General features: G+C 38.4%; 2 protein-coding genes across 2 annotated transcripts in view; both read right to left on the bottom strand.

Moving 5' to 3' along the window:
- LOC127636083 (serine/threonine-protein phosphatase 2A 55 kDa regulatory subunit B alpha isoform) overlaps positions 1-22237 on the bottom strand; it is a 1105001-nt gene that overhangs the window by 965961 nt on the left and 116803 nt on the right. The gene's annotated exons all lie outside the window — the stretch shown is intronic.
- LOC127636080 (sodium-dependent phosphate transporter 1-B-like) lies at positions 4301-21424 on the bottom strand. Its single transcript, XM_052116461.1, has 11 exons — positions 21163-21424; positions 19264-20005; positions 18180-18320; positions 17981-18066; positions 17638-17734; positions 12703-12822; positions 8847-9074; positions 8197-8743; positions 7594-7779; positions 7377-7461; positions 4301-6515 (listed from the first exon to the last, which is right to left on the bottom strand). Exons 2-11 carry the CDS (start codon positions 19610-19612, stop codon positions 6360-6362), a joined length of 1995 nt encoding a protein of 664 aa, XP_051972421.1. The 5' UTR covers positions 19613-20005; positions 21163-21424; the 3' UTR covers positions 4301-6359.

The following is a 22237-nucleotide window of genomic DNA, read 5'->3' as shown; positions in this document are numbered from 1 at the left end:
TGATATTTGGCTAAAATAAATTCAAGAGCCTTGTCTCTTTGTTTTCTTGATGTTATGAAAAATATAACGTCCTTCAATGTAATAGTAAGATTAGAAATTACAAACAAGTTGCACTTGTACTGAGCCACATGAGCCTCACGTGATGAAACACTTGCGTCATTTTGTTTTGACGTAGGAGAAAACGCCGAAAGTGACGAGTCCGTAGGTAAGATCCATTCATGACCACACAGGGGCGCCAGAGTTTGACTTACATTCACTGCAGATAAACGCACGTGACGCGTGAAACGTGATGCACGTTAACCTTGACTCTTGCCAAATAAGAATGTACTCTTATAATTGACCTGTTATGCTAAATAAATTACTTTAATGGTTTCAAGTACATCACCACCATGTCTTTTTATTCTTCCTAGAGCACAATGAGCAGGCTGAAGAGAATGTGGACAGTGTAGGTGAGTCCAGTGTTCTCGGAATCTTTTATCAATCTCGTATTTCAGAGGTATTCTTGTAGAATTCAAAATATTAATGGGTGTTTCTTCAGATTTTGCAACATTTGGCCCAGTGGACTATTTGAAATAAACTGCCTTTTCACACACTCACACGTGGCATGAGGGGTGTTGGGGGGTCTGGCCTTCTAGATTTTTCTTGTGCAAAATGTGTCCATGTTTAACAAATTGATATAAATCCAATAATAAGTATAGAAATTGTGTCCCTCTTTGTTGAGATCATCATAGTTTTAAACATGTTATAAGCCTTGTTTATAATTTAATAATGAAAGTTTGGTTCTGGGACAAGGCAAAAGCAATAAAATCAATGAAAGATTGAAGAAAAATAGATTAAAAAAGTGCGCTAGTAACCTGTAAGAGACCTGAATTTCAGTAGCCTGTATCAGTATGTTTTAAAGGTGACAACTTTGAAGGTTTCATTTTGATTTGAACTCATTGTGACCTTTGTTTCCCCACAGAGTATATCACTGCGGATCCAGGCATGGAATATTATGATTCTTAGACTTAAACTTTGCCAAGCCAAATGTGAGAAGGAGCTTTACTGGAATCTATATATCTTTTAAACCTAAATACCAACTTGTTGCATAAAGCAAAATTGTTAACAAATATGCCACCTGGCATGAAATGACAAAGATCACTGTATTGTGACCTACTTTCACACAATTTCAAAGATCAATGCTTTTTTGTTTGTTTTTTTAATAAATCCTGAAAACATTGACTAGTGTGCAACATTCATATAAAAATGAAAACATTCAGATGGGTGTAATAATAGATAGTGCTTACATGGCCTGGATGTAACAGCTTATTGAGTTGCAGATGTGGGTAGTGTTAAAGCATATCTAGGGCGGCTATCCAGGCCAGCGCTGTTTACAGTCCTTGGGTGCTCATTTGAGCTTTATTTATATCGTCTGCATTGTCCCAACTTATTTTTGGACCAAAGATGCAATGAGTCCCACAAGAGCCTGATGATACATAGCTGTTTAACTCAATATAGTTTACAAGTCTTAAGGAGTATTTTATTGTTTGCAATAGCATTAGGTTGAAATTGGTGCTTGTGTTGAAAAGTAGAGATATACCCAATTTGTCTGATAATCTAATGTAAATATACTTTGACCAAATATTCAAATATCGGGCACCAAAACATATTGTGCATTTTAACTATATAAAATCAACATGAAACAAGCATTTGCAGCCTATTCTTATTGAATAATAATAATTAAAAAAGGGGTGTAGGACTGGACTTTATCTAGTAAGAACTGATTGGATCCTAAGTAAGCATTACTACAGTACCAGAATGGAATTAGACTTGAATACGAGTGGAATGCCGTGCATTTGTGGAGAACTTCTCTATTCCTGAAACACAGCCAGCTTTTTATGAGGTTTTTAACTGAAACATTGCCTGGTCAATTTTGATTTTCATGTTGACTTTATTGCCTACCTCTTAAAACCTGGCACAAAAAGACTACACTGTTTGTAGTCTCTTCCAATATCAGTCAAAAAAGGCTGATAGCCTAATTAAATATACAGTGAGGAAAATAAGTATTTGAACACCCTGCTATTTTGCAATTCTCCCACTTGGAAATCATGGAGGGGTCTGAAATTGTCATCGTAGGTGCATGTCCACTGTGAGAGACATAATCTAAAAAAAAAAATCCAGAAATCACAATGTATGATTTTTTAACTATTTATTTGTATGATACAGCTGCAAATAAGTATTTGAACACCTGTCTATCAGCTAGAATTCTGACCCTCAAAGACCTGTTAGTCTGCCTTTAAAATGTCCACCTCCACTCCATTTATTATCCTAAATTAGATGCACCTGTTTGAGGTCGTTAGCTGCATAAAGACACCTGTCCACCCCATACAATCAGTAAGAATCCAACTACTAACATGGCCAAGACCAAAGAGCTGTCCAAAGACACTAGAGACAAAATTGTACACCTCCACAAGGCTGGAAAGGGCTACGGGAAATTGCCAAGCAGCTTGGTGAAAAAAGGTCCACTGTTGGAGCAATCATTAGAAAATGGAAGAAGCTAAACATGACTGTCAATCTCCCTCGGACTGGGGCTCCATGCAAGATCTCACCTCGTGGGGTCTCAATGATCCTAAGAAAGGTGAGAAATCAGCCCAGAACTACACGGGAGGAGCTGGTCAATGACCTGAAAAGAGCTGGGACCACCGTTTCCAAGGTTACTGTTGGTAATACACTAAGACGTCATGGTTTGAAATCATGCATGGCACGGAAGGTTCCCCTGCTTAAACCAGCACATGTCAAGGCCCGTCTTAAGTTTGCCAATGACCATTTGGATGATCCAGAGGAGTCATGGGAGAAAGTCATGTGGTCAGATAAGACTAAAATAGAACTTTTTGGTCATAATTCCACTAACCGTGTTTGGAGGAAGAAGAATGATGAGTACCATCCCAAGAACACCATCCCTACTGTGAAGCATGGGGGTGGTAGCATCATGCTTTGGGGGTGTTTTTCTGCACATGGGACAGGGCTGACTGCACTGCATTAAGGAGAGGATGACCGGGGCCATGTATTGCGAGATTTTGGGGAACAACCTCCTTCCCTCAGTTAGAGCATTGAAGATGGGTCGAGGCTGGGTCTTCCAACATGACAATGACCCGAAGCACACAGCCAGGATAACCAAGGAGTGGCTCTGTAAGAAGCATATCAAGGTTCTGGTGTGGCCTAGCCAGTCTCCAGACCTAAACCCAATAGAGAATCTTTGGAGGGAGCTCAAACTCCATGTTTCTCAGCGACAGCCCAGAAACCTAACTGATCTAGAGAAGATCTGTGATGGAGGAGTGGGCCAAAATCCCTCCTGCAGTGTGTGCAAACCTGGTGAAAAACTACAGGAAACGTTTGACCTCTGTAATTGCAAACAAAGGCTACTGTACCAAATATTAACATTGATTTTCTCAGGTGTTCAAATACTTATTTGCAGCTGTATCATACAAATAAATAGTTAAAAAATCATATATTGTGATTTCTGGATTTTTTTTTTTAGATTATGTCTCTCACAGTGGACATGCACCTACGATGACAATTTCAGACCCCTCCATGATTTCTAAGTGGGAGAACTTGCAAAATAGCAGGGTGTTCAAATACTTATTTTCCTCACTGTAAAGTTAATTATGGTCAAAACTAGCTGCTGCATTTTAAACAAGTTGCAACTTATATATGGAGACACTGGGAAAACCCAGCAAAAAAATGCTTGAAGTTATGAATGCATGAACTTTTATTTAATAATTTAGCAATGTTAATTCTTAACTTGGCAATATTTCTGAGATGAATGATGTTCTAGAGACATTAGAAATGTGGCTTACAAATGACAATTCACTGTCAAGAATGAGTTGCAAGAACCTTACAATATTTAGGGGTTTCTTTCAACTGAAGAGGATGACAAACAGCTGAATCACCAAGCAGAGATTGTAATTGAGATTATTTATAAAAGCATTTTGCCCAATGATTAGAACTTGTTTTATCACTGATCATTTAGAATTTGATGTCTTTATGAAATCCAACATCTGTGAAACGTCATCTCGTCTATAGGAAATATAAACCGGTGTGTTGTCAGCACAATGAAAGCCAATACCATGCCTCATAATATCACCAAAGGTAGCATGTACAAGAACAAAGGACCAAAGACTGAACCTTGTGGCACAGCATGGTCACCAATTTACTGTACATCCTTTCATTTAATTACTTATGTTATAGTAAATTCAGAGTGAAAGGAAATCGGTCATATCACTCACTGGTGAAATGAACAGACAAAGACATGTGATACACAAAAAGACATTTATTCTTTCAACCCCAAAGCACAATATGGACAATAGTGTGTGCTGGAAACAACAGCCAACACATCATTCAAATTTTTCTTTGGTTCCCAAAAAAATAATACAAATTAAGGCAGCAACAGAAACTATATAACATCTGACTGTATTAAGTTCTGTAACCAAATCACCACTCACAAAGCATGGCTTCACAGCAGTATCTTTTTACACAGCAGCAGAGCTACTGCCAACTTCAGTTCAGGGAAACCAGTAAAAAAAACATTTTAAAACCATTTTCCCCACACCTATCTAATAAATAGGTCAAGTCATTCCTATTGCTGAAGGAGTTGCCATAAGCAACCCTGTGTATACATGTACTGTGTTTGTATTTATATACGTTGCTCTACTTTAGCAGGTCTATGAGAAGGCTGGAGTAGATGAGCTACACATAATGGCATCTAATTGGATGCCATCAAGTGTAAATGTGTCATTTCCAGCATTAGTAAACTTACCTCCCTTCATTCTTAAGTATATTTTGCTGCCTTTCGGGTACCGATTATGTCAGTCATCGCAAGTGCCACCGCAAAACATTACTTTAATACTCACAGGAAAGAGGTTTATTGGTTGTTTTTAAATGTTATCACGTTTCAAATGTTCACTAAGCAATAAATAAACAAAATTAGTCAATTTGGGGTAATAGTCTAAACTGAAAGCAAGCAACTGCTGAATTCCTCCATACAACAAAGCTACTTTGGCAGGGGGACTTTTTGTGAATTAGCACATGACACGGATGGTTAATCTTCTGAAAAAAGATCAATAGCTTTGGCCCTTGCAGTATGTCTGGGGTACATAACATTGGTAAAACGATAGCTTGGGTATCCTAGAAACACTTCCGTATGCATCCGTATTCAAAAACAGTGGCACATGGAGACTGAGCACAAAGGGACATAATCCACCATATTGAGTTCAATTGTCTACAGCAAACATTCAGGGAAACATTTCAGTTAAGGAAGTCACCAAGAGCATAGTAATTACAACAGGGCACTTACAGCAGAGTATTCGGTGCTTGAAGGAAGTGTTAATCTTTGCAGCAGTTGCTGAGTTTATGTTTAATCGTATACCTCCACACCTGGGTTGGTCTGTTATATTGTAATAGTTGTTATTGTTAAAAATGCTGGGCAATGCAAATATTAACAGCTTACTTACAGTGGTGCAGAAAGAGTTTGATTTTCCATAAACAATTAAGACAAAAAAAAAAAAAAAAAAAACAGAACTGCCTTTTAAAATGGCTAAATCTTTTATAAACATTCTGGAGGCATACAGAGACTGCTTCGATGTCCATTTGTTGTGTAACCTACAATAGAACTAAAAATAAACTAAGACATGGAAAAGGACACTGAAATTATATTAAGCAACATGATGTGGAATGAATAACCAAAATCTTTTGCAAATTAGCCCACATAAGATTCTCATAAACATGTGGGTGTCGTAAGGCTCCATTTTTGACAGTCAAATGCCCCTTAAAATGTAGATATGTAGACATTACCAAATTTGCAGGAGAAAAAAACCCTAAACAAATCCTGTTCCCCAAATTCATTTGCACCTAAATACGGCTCCTCTAAGCAACCCTCAGCAAATTATGAATGTAATGAAATATGCATATCAAATGAATGCTAATACTGCATTGTAATTGTTCTTTTACCAGTTCTGTACATACTTGCATAAAAAACAAAAACAATGATTTTTGAATATGTACAAGAAGATTTAGATGGCAACCACTCTAGGTATGAAAAAGAAAATATTTTCTCCCATTGCCTATGACATGTGACCTAGTGCACAGAAATGCACACAAGTCATCAATACAGGCAAGGACTGATGCAGCAAAGATTCACAGGCTCTATTGAAATGGGCCATTTTCATTCCCCACCCACCACAAGGATGAAAGTGGGGAAAGGTGTACAAAGAGACACAAAGAGATGGGGAGGATGAGTCATGCCCTTCACCACTCTTTGGTGCTCCTGGTTGCAGGTGGGTGCTCCTCACGAGCACAAGTAGACAGGATGGAGTTCAAAGGCCTCAAAGAATGACGTAGGTGAACAGGGCCATGATGGCAGCGCTGATAAGGCCAGAGATGGGCACTGTGACAAACCAGGCCATGAAGATGTTTCTGAACAGACGCCAGTCCACAGCCTTCCTGGAGCGCATCCAACCGACTGCCACCACTGAACCAACCTGAAAACACATGATCACATCTTAAGCATCTAAAACTATACTCCTACCAACTGCTTCCATACTTGAGCTTTTGGTGCGGACCCACCAATTCTTTTTTATAAAGCACTATATTTACTGAAAATTTCACAAAAGTGTGTTTTAAATGGTAGATGGCCATTTCTTCTGATTAGTCAAACAAATTTAGTAATTAATTTGCAGATAAAGAAATTGTTAATATATTAGAAAGGAAATAAAGGTGCACACAGTAGTCCTGCAACCACATTGCACTCTCTCACAAAAGACAATCAAATCAATTGTACAGAACACAGTGAATATGAAATGAATTCATAGCGCACAAGAAGCACTTTTTACTTTACAAGTAGCTCTCACGCACTCAGTTTACACGGCCTGGATCACTGACCATGGAACTGAGTTTTGATCCTGGCTGACAGATGCTTCAGTGGAAGATATTATATCAGTGCTTGACAGGAAGAAAACACTGGACTTTTGTGAGGTTTGTGAATTGGTTTAAACAAGAAATCCTCATATTTGCAGATGGTATATGATAGAAGTATGATATTCGCCTTTTTATTATTAAACAAACAGTTAAAATTAACAGGGAACTGTTGAGGTGAGAGAGCACAATGGCACGTAATAAAACAAACTGTGATTGGTAATTTCCATGTCTCAATCGGCTCCTTCACATGCAAGCAGTAATTAAAAAAATTGGAATATTGGCCGATTTATCGTCCTCTGCAATATATTGGTCAACCACTAGTAAAAACAACCTAAAAGGCCATGCTTTTATCAACAGGCTGAAGTTATCAACCTCATTCAAATAGTCTCTCTCTTCATCTTGTTTTGCATATGTTCTTAGCTTACCTTGCAGTGAGTGGTGGAAACTGGAAGACCGATGTTGGAAGCGACCACAACAGTGACGGCTGAGGCGAGCTCAATGCTGAAACCACTGAAATTAAATAAAGTATTGTTTAGAGAAGTCAATCAGCTGGAGAAGTTTTGCTTGGTAAAGACTGTAATGCCGATAATGTATCTGATCTGAGAACCTGGGTATGTATGTATGTATATATATATACTGTACCTAGATGGGGTGATGGGAGTCAGGTCCTTGCCCATGGTCTGGATGACTCTACGGCCCCAGACCCACAGACCGACACAGATGCCCACTCCTCCATACAGCAGCAACCAGATTGGAGTTGGTGCATTTGATGTAACAGAACCACTATCATAGACCAGCCACAGAGCAACTAAAGGACCAATTGCATTACTGAAAACAAAACAAAATACATTAAGTTTACAAAAGTTGCTTAAGATTTAACACTCAAATCTGCTTTCTTTTTTTTTTTTTTTTTTTAACAGCCTGCAAGCTAATATATTAGAATACAATATATAGCAATTTTTCTTTACAAAATAATAGTTTATTCTGTTTATTAATAATAATAACAAAAAAATGTAGCAGATTGTTGAATATAGAAGTCAATCATATTGCTGTTGTCTCCATTTCATAAAAGCTTTTGGATTACAGTGATTTACAATAGTTAGGGGTGTAACAGCATCCTGTACCTTTATAAATTTTTAAAAAAAGTCAATTTTGACCTTAACTGGCTTTAATTGAACTAAAATTCTTAAGAGAGACTCAAGTCTAGGTACTATTGAAAGCACTGTAGTTAAACATCTTTATTACCTGACATCATTTCCACCATGAGCAAAAGAGCCAAAGCAGGCGGTGAGAATTTGCAGGAACTGGAAGAGCATCGACACCTCAGTCCTGTCAGCATCAGCTCTGTCCTCCTCTATAGAACTACGGCTGCTACCGGCATCATCGTCTCTGATCTCAACAGAGACTTCACCGTCCCCGAGGCTCTCAGGTGTTCCGATCTCTGCCACTGCATTACAGTAACTTGTGTAGCTGTCCATGCGGATACGCTTTCTTTCCTGGGTGCCGACTTTGTCCTTGTCTCCATCTTCTGTAGCATGGAAATCGGCTTCTTTGGGCTTGAAGTCTCCGTGCATGCCGATGATGGCCATGGTGTAGGAGGTGTAGCTGTTGTTGCGGCGGATGGGCCGGTCGCCACCCTCCCCCATGCAGTCTCCCACTTTAGCCAGGTGGAGTTTGTGAAGCAGATCTTTGTAGAGGCCAGAGTCCTTGTGAACAGTGTGGTACGGAGTGTAACCATTGCTAGGACTGTGAGCAGGGCCATTGATGAACTGAACATGGGCCATCTTGGGACCTGGTGAAGACAGAGTCAGGTTTAACCATGCATCTTCAAAGAAAACATCAAAAGAATGACATGATTAGCATGGTACGCGAGGCATCACGCCCTACATACTTACCATAAACTGTATCTGCTTCATTGCAATCCTTCTGATCTGTATCATCTGAATCTCCAATGTCAAAGGTGACCCGGCGCTCCTCAGGAAGAGGAGGGGGTGGGGAGTTGTTAGAGGAAATGGGAGCCGAAAACTCCTCAGGAACAGGTTTCAGGATGGGACTGTGAACTTCATGTAGTTCCCTCTTCTCCATCAGAGGACTTTCAGAGTGGCTGGTAGACTTCAATTTACCTGTATATAAAGTAAGTGATACAAGATGCCGCTCGGGTCAAAGCTGAGACAGCTGAAGATACAGAAAATGTATTTCCATGGTTTTATAGGTTTTTTTATTACTGGATAAGGATTTTAAAAAAATTGTTTCAGAGCTTGCACTCACGAAGGGCTAAAAACATTTTCACAATAGAAATTTTCATGAGCCTGGAAAAATCGCCATTTTAAAAGTTTTATATAACTGTGGGAAGTGAACCCTGACATAATGGAGAACAAATTACCTGGGGGGGGTACTATAACATTCCCCACTTTACTTTGAACATGAAGTAAGTGTGAATTCGATTGCACTGATTGTGATAAGTAGAATGGCTAGACAGCACATCACATTACATCAAATTCTATAAACTTGGAGAGGCAAACTGTTTGCTTACATGATCACTGCAGCCTACATTTCAAGGCCAGTCTGACATAACTCAGTCCATTGTCCACTGATCTTGTTGTAGGAGGTTGCCAAAGGACACACATTCTATTTTAGTGCACCTTAGCCTGACGAAACTAAGCTAACTTACTGTCAACACCTCAATTTAACTATAGGCTATTCCAGTCTAACAGCCAAAGACCAATTAGTGGATCACTATGACCCAATTAGGTACAATCAGTACACAGCCAGACTATACTACTCTAGACAGACCATGATACTTTAGTCTTTTTTCCGCCATCAGGCCGAACGGTTCAAAGCACAGTGAGGAATCGTTACAGTAGTTTTTCCACCTGGGCACAATTCAGCACGGTATAATTAGAAACCTTTCCCGCCCTGAATTCTCAGCATGGTTAGACAACTGTGCTGGTGAAATGCCTGTAGTGACGTCGTGACTCACAACTGGTCACTTGTCAAGGTTACTCATCTTTTCTCAGTAGCTGGCCAAGCGCAGTATTTGGGCAAAGTACACAATTCTCATGCGGTCCTTAAACACTTGCGTTAACAAGGTAAGGACTGACATAGTTCTTGTGTGCATTCGAAGTGTGTTTTCATCACTACAGAGGAAAATACATCCGTAACCATGCCGGCTGGCCCGGATAGGCACAGAATTGGTTGGTTTTGCAACAAGAACTGTTCGGCCCGATGGTGGAAAAGAGGCTTTTGTTCCGTTTGTGTAAAAAAAAAAAAAAATTTTAAAAAATCACCTTATAACAAACCGATAGCCTCTTAAATGTAATGCTTACATTTCTTGAAAATTAAAAGGGTGTTTTTCGTCTGTCTGTTTTTGTGATTAAACCATTTTAAAACTTTGAGGAATGAACAGTCAAATTTTTTTTTACTTTTCTTGCCATCAAATTACTGTTAACTTGACTTCCCAACCCTCTAAAGAAATGTTGGAGAATTGATATTGGCTAGGAAATGTTTCCATTTACACGCCAGACTTTTGATGACATGCAAGTGTAATGCAACTGAAAAAGATATTAAGCAAACGGAGAAAAGGGCCCTTCATATATATATATATATATATATATATATATATATATATATATATATATATATATATATATATATATATATATATATATATATATAGTAGTGTATGCAATATTGTAGATTTTATTTTATATTTTGCCTAGTTTTGTCAGTCACGATTTAGTTTTTCAAAAATTTACCAATTTCACATTCTAGCAATTCACATTTGCAACGTTTGAAATTTCATAAACATTAACAAAAAAAGGTTGGATACCAATATTGAAAATGTCACGATTATGAAAACTGACTGATCAATTAAATAAATAATTGTGATTAATTGCCTGTTTTAGGGCTATGATTATTAATTGTCTGTTTTAGATATTTCACAAATATGACTTGTGTGCTTCATGCACAAGCAAAGTCACTTATTAAAATGTAGTTTTATGTAGTCATAAAATAAGGGTATATAATTTCCTTTTCAGGCTTCAAAATCTTTGACCCCCTTTGTCGGAGAAACTTTTCAAAAGACCCACCATTAGATATTTACATTATAAGATATTTCCTGAGAACTTGTGATTTTAGTAAGCTGATTATAATAATTATATAAAAATTATAATAAATCTATCATATTTTAAATAATTGTAAGAGATCTTGAAGCCCCCTGGAAGTGTGCTGAGGCCCCCTAGTGGGTCCCAACCCCCTGGTTGAGAACCACTGATCTAAACAACTAAAATATATAAACACGATTTATCGTGATCTTAATTTGAACGATCTCGATATTGATTCTTAAATCCCAAGATCAATTTTATTTACTCAAAGCACAACCCTCTACTACAATGAGGAAACCACTCACATTTGCAACCAAATTGTGCACTATGCAACTGGCTGGTAAATGTTTACATTTCACTCACCAGTAATTGAGAAGTTTAGTCGAAGTGTTCGGCAGTGAGATCCTTTCGCATTGTGTTGAGTGTAAAAGTTGTTCCGTGTAACGAGTCTCCAAGATGAGATCCACACAAATCTTTTGTCATTGAATAGTCTTTAATACCCTTTCTGTTCTTTACAGTCAGTGGTTGATCAAAAACAACATTTAATTCTAATCATGCATAGCACAGATGAGGTAAATCCATTCAAGGCCTCTAGTTACCATGTGCTCTTCTACAGATGCTCTACAGAAAAGCCTGCTTTTGTTCAAAAGAGACCATACCGGTTTTAGCACGTGTTCAACAAAGTAATTACTTGTAAATAGTACAAATTATGCAATTTAACAACAAATATGTAACAAAAATAATATATCTTATTTATTGATATTTGGTCATTTTTAAAATGCCAAAATGATATAAAATTTATATTTTCCTAATGTACCTAGTTAAAAGGTCCCCTGTATAATTAGCAGCATCGATCATTTCTCAAAGGGACTTTATAACTGAAATAAACCCATATGAATCGATATTGAATCGAAAGCTTCTGAATCGTAATCTAATTAAATTAGGAAATCTGTATGAATAGCCAGCCCTATACATAATTCAACTACTGGTGAGTGAAATGTTAATATTTACTAGCCAAATGTGAATAACAGATATGTTTTAGTCAAATAGCGTGACATTTAAGCGCATATGTGAGTGACTTACTTGCAATGAAGAGGGCTGCTTCCTGTAAGGAACTATAGCTGAGCCTTGAGCTTACACCTGAAAATATTTCTATAGCCGTAATTAAAATCCGTTTCAATTTTAATATGGCATATTATTTGACATTTCAGATTGTAATTTTTAAATGAATTATCCTCAAAGAAATTGTCCTGGTGCTTTCTCTATGGCTTATAAATCTTATATGCCCACAGATTGTTGTCCAGAGTTTTATAGGGCCTGATAAATGTCAACTTAATAATGTATATACACATATATATATATACGCATGCCCAAATTAGACTAAAAGTTGGCATAATAAATCATCAAGTATAATGCAAGTAAACTTCTGTAAAAGCCCTCATACAAAGCTTTGTGTCGAAGCCCCACCCATTCATCATTTTCCATAGTGTTCTTGACACTGATTTTTCCCATGAGTCAAAATGTTTTGCGCTAGTGCTGATATTGGGCAACTGTTGGATGTGAATAAGTTCAATAGCAACTAAATTAGATTTGTTTGTGGTTTAGATGATAAAGTAAACAATTATAAGATTGAAACATTGATACTCACATTCAATCTTCTTCTTGAGCCGAGGGCAGACAGCAAACCAGACAATGAGACCGATGATGAAGGCACAGCCGATGGAAATAAGCAGCACTCCCCACCAAGGCAGCTTATCAAAGCCCAGCACTGCAGTCCAATCGTTCACAGTGGGAAAGGGACCAAGAGGCCAGTGGAGGGGAAGAAAGGAAAGGTGCTTTTGAGACATGAGGCAGCATAAGCTACCATTAACACAACAAACAACATTAGGGAATGGACCGGGACATCATGGAGTCCAGATTGTTAGTAACGGCATTGTTGTTGCACATTAATAAGGTATTCAGTAAGAACAGATCACTGCTTGCACGTCCTTTCAGAGGAAAATAAATGCTTATTAAGAGAATATTTAGACCACAGGGCACCTATTAATAATTTTGAGTTAGAAGGCTATTGAGTTACAAGAAAAATGCACTTGCATTTCTTGTTTAAGAATCCACAGGGGCATCAATTCAAAACCACTGCAACCAAGTGTCAAATATCCTGGTCACATACAGAATGAAAGCACAATGCCTGCCCTCTTATGTAACACCTAAGGCGAGATGTGAGTGCGATCAGCAGCAAAAAGTACTAAAGACACAAGCGAGCAAGGCTGCTATAGCACATGATCAGCAAGTGTGGATGCCATAAAAGGCTATTGCAGCAAGATATCCCCCCACCTCTCAGGGAGGTCAGGGGGAAAACTTTTTGACCACTCCTGCAGAAAGGTTACATCTGAGGCAAGATTGCGGTGGTAGCTGCGGTGCTGTAGAATGCGAGCTGCATGCTCAAGTTAGAGTGCTGGCAGAGCAATCAGCCATTTACAAATTCCCCATGGGGGCCAAAACCACAATGAAATGTGTTGCCATAAAAGTTCAAGGAACCAAATTGGGAGAAAAAAGATATTTGAAACATTTCAAGATTTTGGCAAATTAAAATGTAAAAAAGGTCCAGCAGAGGACATATATGAGATAAGAGGACATGGAGCAGTGGGGCACAATCTCCCAGGCAAACACACGCATTCCTGCAGGAGAACGCAGGGCATGTCATGCCTACGTGTGCGTTGATTATGCAACTCCAGTTCAACCTCCCCTAGAGACAAGACACAAGGAGGAGCGTGCCTAAAATAATGCATGAGGAAAGAACAGCTGAACTTGCCAACACTGTAATCAGGGTTGCTGCAGAATTTATAAAATAAAATGTAAGACTTTTTAAGACCTTTTTCCAAGACCTGAACAAATAAAATTAATACCATATCCCCATATCAAAACAAACCCACACAATCTCAAAATAAATCACACATCACACTCTTAAACAAGCAGAGGCACACATTCAATATGGTACATGGACCATTGATCATCAGTAAAACAGGGTAGGCTATATGCAAGTTTAAAATATTCAAGACATGTTTTCCACACATATACATATATATATATATATATATATATATATATATATATATATATATATATAAAAATCACATTAATTGGTTTATGTACCATTATATAAATAAATAAGGTTGACAGATATTGGATATGATCATGTGTTGAAAGAAAGCCAGTTCATCTGCCAATATTTTTTTTAAATTGGTAGCCTATATTAAATGTTCTTTAGTCTCTTAGCCAGAGAGAGGCTACAAGAACATGTCCCATAAGAACAGCTCTTGGATCTTCCTGGAACAAACTGACAAACTCAATTGAAAAAAATGACTGTTCTGTACTTTAGGCCAGTGATAGCTAATTTTCAAAGATTTGGAAATAAAGCAAACATTACACTGACTTCTAAGGCCACATTTTGTAGTGTCTAATCACTAGTCTTCCACAATAATAACATGTCTTTGAATACCGATTATACTTTTGTATAATGTGTATAGTTATTTTATTATTAATCTAATTCTTTATTTGAAGGCTTTACTCTGCAAATATTGATATATGCCAATTAACTAATCAGCATGTTAAGCAACTTTAATCAATTGACAACCCTAAGCTAAGAATAATGCATAATGTTTTCATAAATGGCAAGAAACAATTTTGTCCATGACATTTTCTTTAATGACACTGCCTTTGGTACTGTGGCAATAAGTAAATTTTGGACCCTGTGTGGGGGTGAGCAACAGAAATAAGATAAAAAGCCAAAAGAGGACATTCTGAAAACATAAAAAATAAAAAGAAAGAAGAAGAATGTGGCCCAATTATTAAGTATGTTTGTCTGGCTCTGTTCCAGCTCACATGTATTTGAGAAATGCCACCCTGGGTACTGTGAGATTGGCAGGGAATGCATTTGTGGTTGCATCTACATAGCTTGTCTGAAAAACTCTCCCTCACAAAAGGAAGGCAAGCTAGACAGCAGCCATGAAGTAGGATGAATGAATGGGGATTCATTTCTTGCTTCACCTCACAATAAAACCTGCTATTCCACCATGGCCTTTATTACACAATAACAGGCTGTTTTTCCAGACATAGTAATGCACCATCTCTCATCGTGGTGACGGGTTGATGATGGTTTATCAGTGTGGGCTGGGCACTGCTGTTTATGTCAATTATGCTCTTTGTGGTCTTTGAATGTTGCATGCCTCTGAAAAAAAGATCTGCTGTAAAAGTTTTATGTATATTTGATAATCAACTTGACATTATGAAATATAACTTTTATCCTGTCTGAAGCACTCTTAACATTATTCCACCTTTATAGCACTGTTATACTGCCAGAAAGGTGTGTTGTTGTCTGCTGTGAAACACCATGTATTTTGGCTCATGCAAAGCACAAAACCTGCCATCCACAAATGAATCCACATTTTAAACAAAACGTTCATTTTGTCACTGTTTTGAGCCATGCTGAATAAATCTGGCCAAATCTAATAACATTCAATTTCAAATCCATGAGGCCGCTTACAGCAGCTGTCATGTCTGCTTTATATCCCCAGGGCAACCAAAACAACCCACTGTCTGTTTTACAAAGGGGAAGCAGACCAGAAAATAAGCATTTGAAGTACTGGGGGTGGGAGGGTGTTGCCAAAAGTTTTGGCCCTTAAACTGAAAACAGGTTGACTAATTTTAAAAATACAAGTGGGCATTACAGAGTAGAGATTAACATAACAGAACAATCAATGCTTGTTCTTAGTCTGGTCACAATTGTGGAGGGACAATCGCATTTAAAATTAAGAAGAAAGAAACAGAGCTTGTGTGTCATCTGTGCTTTGCACAAGCAGAACTTAATGAATTGCGGTTGCTGAATTACGTTAAGGCCCGTGTGTTAAATTTGAGGGGTGGGGTGAGTGGTTGGGTTATGGCAGAGTTCACATGATTAACAAAGTGCTGAGAGGAACAGTGTTTGGTAGGGGAGGTAATTTGTTAGAAACGGATCCTATAGAGTGCATAATCTACACACCACACTCCAAACTAGCGTATACTGGTTGAACTTCTTTTAGTCTCATGGCCATGAATTTGAATGTTACATCACACAGCCCTCATTCCACACAAATGATTAAAATAAAACCAGGGGAACAAGGAGTACCAAGTACAAACACACCGCTTCAAGGAAACTACACCTAGTCACATGCTAACTTAATTTCTACAGGCATGTGTGCTGTGTGACTCCCTTCAGATCACAAAGGAGGACTATCAACAATTCATATGTTTCTGAGCCCTTCTGCGGCAACTGCTGGTATTGTCCAGTCCTGTCTTGGGATAGAGGCGGCTCTGGATTAACTGAACCTGAGTGAACTGCCTCAAACAGGATGAGAGGATGTGGAGTTCATGGCCTGTGTCTGGTGCGTCTAAAGCTAATCCAACAGCAGATGACATGACGATATCACTATGTGTGGCCAAAGATCGGGATAATCTTGTGTTAAGATGGCACTGTTATGGCCAACTAGGTCAACCTAAATTGGTAAGTGAGATTCGGTCAGAGATACATGCCCTTATCCTGGTGTGATGTTTAAACACAACTCCCATAATGTTCTGGCCTGTGTGTCAGCGAATGAACTTGGCCGAGTGAATTGACTCCTTTAATTGAGACTATAAATCTTAAAATCCTTTGAAACTGCGTTGGATGAAAACCACCCTGCATATTTTTAAGAAGGATGGCTGTAGTAGTTTACGTTTAATCTTTTATATTTTTTAATTTTTATCAATGTCATCACCAAACAACCTTGGACTTATTTCCAACACAAGATCAGTTACATTTGAATATATTGGCTGAATATTTAAGTTCATAACTAGGAAGTTTGTGCTTTCTGAAATGAGTGCTCAATTTTCAACACAAATAACTTAAAGCTATAGACTGTGTGTACTGCCCAAACAGTTTTCATAAAACTCTGAAGCCCTGCATGATCTACAAATTGATCCGCCCTGGTGCAGAATGCATGTGCAATGTAGCCAAGTGTCCTGCAACGTGAGTGCTTTGTATTATGCACCTTGCTGTGCCTATGTAAAGAGCACCTGCCTGGGAGTGCATACATGTACGCACTCCATGGTGCATATCGCATCATACTCTGGCCTGTAGCCTTCATTTAATGGCCCAGGCCAGTTGACTTCTTGATTTGTTGAGCCCTGTAGGTAAAAGAAAACAAAAGGAGCAAATGATGCTCATTTAATAGTTTCAGACAACGAATGGTAAAAATATTCAGAGCTCAACAGCACTCAAAAATGTGGTGCTTTCTTAAAATCTACTGAGTATGTTGAGTCTTTTTGATGGGTGAGAATTCTTTATTCCATTGTTTTTAATCTCTCCTATGATGGAGAATGAATAAACACTGACTGAGGTCATGAATACGGGCACCACATGTCCATCTCATTAGTGCTCCATTGCCCTCTTGGTTAAACACTGCTTTGGCTTTAAGCACTGTAAACAGTCTGGCAGAATTTGGGCATCTGGTTGGAAGGAGCATGTTACACGTTTGCAAACTAGCGGTAGAAACAGAACAATACTCACTCGGTGCTCCTGTAAACATGATGGAGAACAGGTTGATTCCCATTGTAACAGCGTAAAAGAAAGGAAGGGCCCTCAGACCATTGGGCACTGGATCCTTCTGCAAAGGGACAAAATACTTTGTCAACACCCAATCATTATCTTATTTTAGGTAACAATTGGCAGCTTAACATAGTGATTTGGATTTACCCTAATAACCATAATCATGACTTAAAAAAAGGAACTTTGAACTATAAACATGGTAGCTCTAAATTGACCTTGCTGTGATTTCTCCACTATTTTTCTTTCAACCTGTATCTGTAATTAACACAAATACAAAGTTGGAAATGATGAAGTCATTATTTACCTTTTGCAAGATGAACATACGAACAAAGTAGAAAAGAATGGCAGACATGATGCCAGAGAGGACAGGAGAGAGGAACCATGATGCAACTATGAGGGGACAAAAAAATATAAGTAAAAAACATTGCCAGTCTCTTGACTACAGCACTGATCAAAACAACGCAAGGACAAATGGACAATCATTATGAATTAAGCTGACTCACCAATTCTGAGAAGCTCGAACCATTTGACTCCCTGCTGACCTTTGGCGACCAGTGAAAAGCCAATGGTTGCTCCCACAATGCAATGGGTCCCAGAAATAGGAAGCTTTAGAAAGGAAGCCACCAACTGCCATACAGCAGAACCTGACGGATAATGAAGGGAGGGTGGGGAGAGACACCACAAGTTCATCAATGATGGTAGACAAAATAAAAATGATTTGAGTGTTTCTTCAGCATTTGGCACTTTTAGTACGATAGACTTTTAGAAAATCTTGTTGAAACATTTTTCACGCTCTCATTAGTTTTTTTTTTTTATTATTGTTGTCTAATAACAACATCCAACCGTTCATGTATATGCATCACAGGAGATTTAAGTATTGAAAGTTCCCACACCACTATCGTTTTCACATCTCAAATTCAATAAATGTGAAATGGCAATCATGAACATTTAATTTTTTAATTTTGCAAACTACTTTGCTATGGTTAATTTTACAGCTGAAATGTTGTTTCCTAAATACAATTAAAATATTTTCACACTGCATAAAAACAAAAAAAATTACACCTTGATCAGAAATTATTCTGCCAATGGGGATATTTACCTTGCTTTTTCTTTGTTTTCTTTTCTCATATTTCTTCTCAAGCATGCTCCTCACTGACACCTCTCCTTAGTTAACAAGTACAATTGTTTGGTGTGGTGGAAATGATGCCACAACTGCTGGACAGTTGTAATTTTTTATAAAATTATAGAAATATATTCCACAATAATATTGAAATGGTTTATTTCACTCTTTGTTTAGATTATTACATTTTTAGAAAATAATTTGAGATTTTATCATGGATTGTCACAGTTTAATAAAGAAAGTCCAGGATAATGCTAAAACATTAAAAACCAACAAATAAAAAGCATTTGAAAAGTACTTAAATATAAATTACGATGGCATGGTAAAATGTTTCCAAGGAAGTTTGAATAAGATGTCCACATAACACTGTTAGATTAAAAAAAAAAAAAAAAAGCCGACTGGAACATTAAACGGTCCCAAAGTTGAAGAAACACCCTTGGGTATCAGAACTGAAGAGAGCTACTCACCAAACATAGCGCTGACTGAGCCGGCCATTAACACATGCTCCGAGCGGTTGTACATGGTCACGTCAATAATGCCTTTGCGGATCGTCTCGCTGACCTTGGCACCAAGCAGCACAGAGCCCACAGTCTCAAAGATTGTAGCAAGAACACAGGCCTGTTTAAGGGTAACCACACCCGATCCCACTGCCGTACCAAACGAGTTGGCGACATCATTAGCACCCACCGAAAAGGCCAGGACAAAAGCAATAAGGAAGCCTACCACTAGGAGCCATAGATAATCCGAGACATCCACTTGAGCGGTGAACCCAATGGTGCTCATGAGCGTTATTGTGGCCAGAGTTGTCGACAGCATTGTGCGCAGATGGTTTTCAAGTTATAGAGAACAAATTCACAATCTTAGAGGGATGATTACCAATTTTTATATAAATAAAGCAGCACACTGGACTTTTTATTATTATTTAATCCCCAGATAATTGAGGTACTAGTGTTTCTATATGTTTCTTTTTCTGCCTCAGACCGACCTTCACCCTTCACTAAACCAGCAAATCAAAGCAATCCAGACACCAGAGAGAACCTGCACTGCTCTAAACTGATGTGTAACGATGAGGGAGAGGGTGGAGTGAGGGCCTATTGCTATCCTCTGAGTAGACTAGATCGATTACAGTTTGTTGTGGCTTGGGCAATTAGGCAGACAGAGCAGACATCCATTATCCAACAGACACAGTGGGTGAACAACAGCTCATTCCTGAAAAAAAGTGAGAGGAGAAAGTGGGAATGTTCCCGTGTTACACAATTTCAATGCAGAGAATTGAAGCCAGAACTTGGACATAAGTCGACTATTACATACAGCAGATATACTTTATTTGCCTGAGAGGAGTACTGACGGTCTCTCGAAAACTCTTTTCCTATACAAAAGGGGGCGTACACCAAAACGAATCGAGAACACAGGGCAGGGATCTGGATGCATGCACCATCGTACAAAACTCGTAGAAATGAGAACACCCCCCATATAGCAAATTAATATGCATTAACTGAATTAAATGAAGATGCTTCGATCTGCGTGACAGTCTGCAATCGTCGGGAATAAAGCGTATTGTAAAGAAGCATATTGAAAGCAATACAATTTTACACTAAAAACGGAGCCGTCATTGCAACTAGCTTGTTATCGTATAATTTAACACGCCAGTGGCGGCACCACTTTGATTAAAATGTTAAACTATGTGACAACAAACAGGAACTATTGTTCAAATTAAGCTGCCCGATCAGTCTTTCCAGTACATTCCTGCAATGCCTCGTTCTTTGGCCAAGTAAATCAGAAAGCAGAATATTAAATGCGGTTCACTGTCAGGCTGTTTCAGCCAGTTATCTCCACTCGCGCTAAACACGGACTTCCTCGCTAACGGTAGATCGAGGAAGCAGTTTGCAGGGCATCCAACCAGTCGGTGGTTTTCAGAAGAATATTACTTTATCGTGTTAAACTGAACATTTAATATAACAAGCGACTGAAATTAAAGAAAATTTATGTGTTTGAAGGCTTTTGATGCGATTTTCATCTATGCTGCGCGCGCCGGCTTCGCACTACACGTGTCGTCATTCATTCACACCCGCTAACAGCTAACCTCACTCTGTTAATCAAGATAACTTCATTACACTCATTAAAATGCTCACAAAACAAGTCACTTACACATGAAACACCGTATATCAGTCACGTTTCATTATTTACTATGTAAAGGAGACTTACGCGTTGTTTTACGGTCGACCAGAGTGAATCAGCTGACAAAAGCCAGAAGCTCGCGCTCATTCTAACCGCCCAAATTATTCCAAATAAAATACTAATGTCTTTGGAGGAAGTAAAACACGACCCAATAACAACAACCATATGATCATAAGATTTTTACTCACCACTCTAAGAAAACTGGCGATAAATGTCGATTTCGGTATTTATTTATTTTTCCACAATGTAGTCCTTTTCCGCGCGCGCGGGCAAGATACAGTAATACTCTCTCGCTCTTCCCTGAGCACTATTGTCGGATAGATACAGTTAAGTAAATTCAAAGGCGACAGAAACGATACTGTCCGTCGATTCTGATGATATGAGTTTTTTAATAAATGAAAAAAAAAACCGCTCTCAGCTGGCTTCAAACGATGAGTTTCTGCTTGTCCACGAAAGACATATATCTTAAGGCTGCGAGGGCGGGACCTGTCTACGGTTGAACGTGACGTCAAACAATAAACCCCACCCACCATTACCTTATTTGGCGATGTCAGTAGGGGAAGTAGAGTAGAACTTGAGAATGAAGAATAGATCAGTTAAAAGTGCAGTAAGAATGACACGGGGAGTGGAGAAAGTAGAAACAGAATCTGTATTGGTTGAGTTTGAAACAAAGGAGGTACCAAAAGAGGTATATTATGGATTTATGAGATACAGCATAAGAGAGTATGTACCTAAGCCAATGAGATGTTATAATTGCCAGGAATTTGGACATATGGCTAATGTATGTAAAGGAAAGAGGAGGTGTGCTAGGTGTAGTGGTGATCATGAATATGGAAAGTGTGGGGAAGAAGTAAGACCAAAGTGTTGTAACTGTGGAGGGAATCATAGTGTGGCATTTTGGGGATGTGAAGTGATGAAAAAGAAGTTAAAGTACAACAGATAAAATCAAAAGAAAACATTTCATATGTTGAGGCTGTTAAGAGAACAGAGCAGGAAAAGAAGAATCAGAGTGGAGAAAGTATAAAAAGGGTGAGTAGGGAAGATCACAAAGAAAAGAAGGAAAAATGGGAAGAGAAGAAGAAAACAGTGACATTCATAGCAGGGGTGATAAATGCTACAGCTGAAGTCAGGTCTAAAACTGAAAGAATCCAGATTATTGTTAAAGCAGCAATACATCACTTAGATATGACAGGATTAAAGTGGGAAGAAGTGAGGGATGAACTCAGTGTACAGTCGAGTCAAGAGACAACATGTATAGGTTAA

Source organism: Xyrauchen texanus, chromosome 43 (genome assembly GCF_025860055.1).
Source record: "Xyrauchen texanus isolate HMW12.3.18 chromosome 43, RBS_HiC_50CHRs, whole genome shotgun sequence".
NCBI classification, from domain to species: Eukaryota; Metazoa; Chordata; class Actinopteri; order Cypriniformes; family Catostomidae; genus Xyrauchen; species Xyrauchen texanus.
Note: the sequence above shows the minus strand (reverse complement) of the source record. Positions and strands in the feature narration are given on the sequence as shown.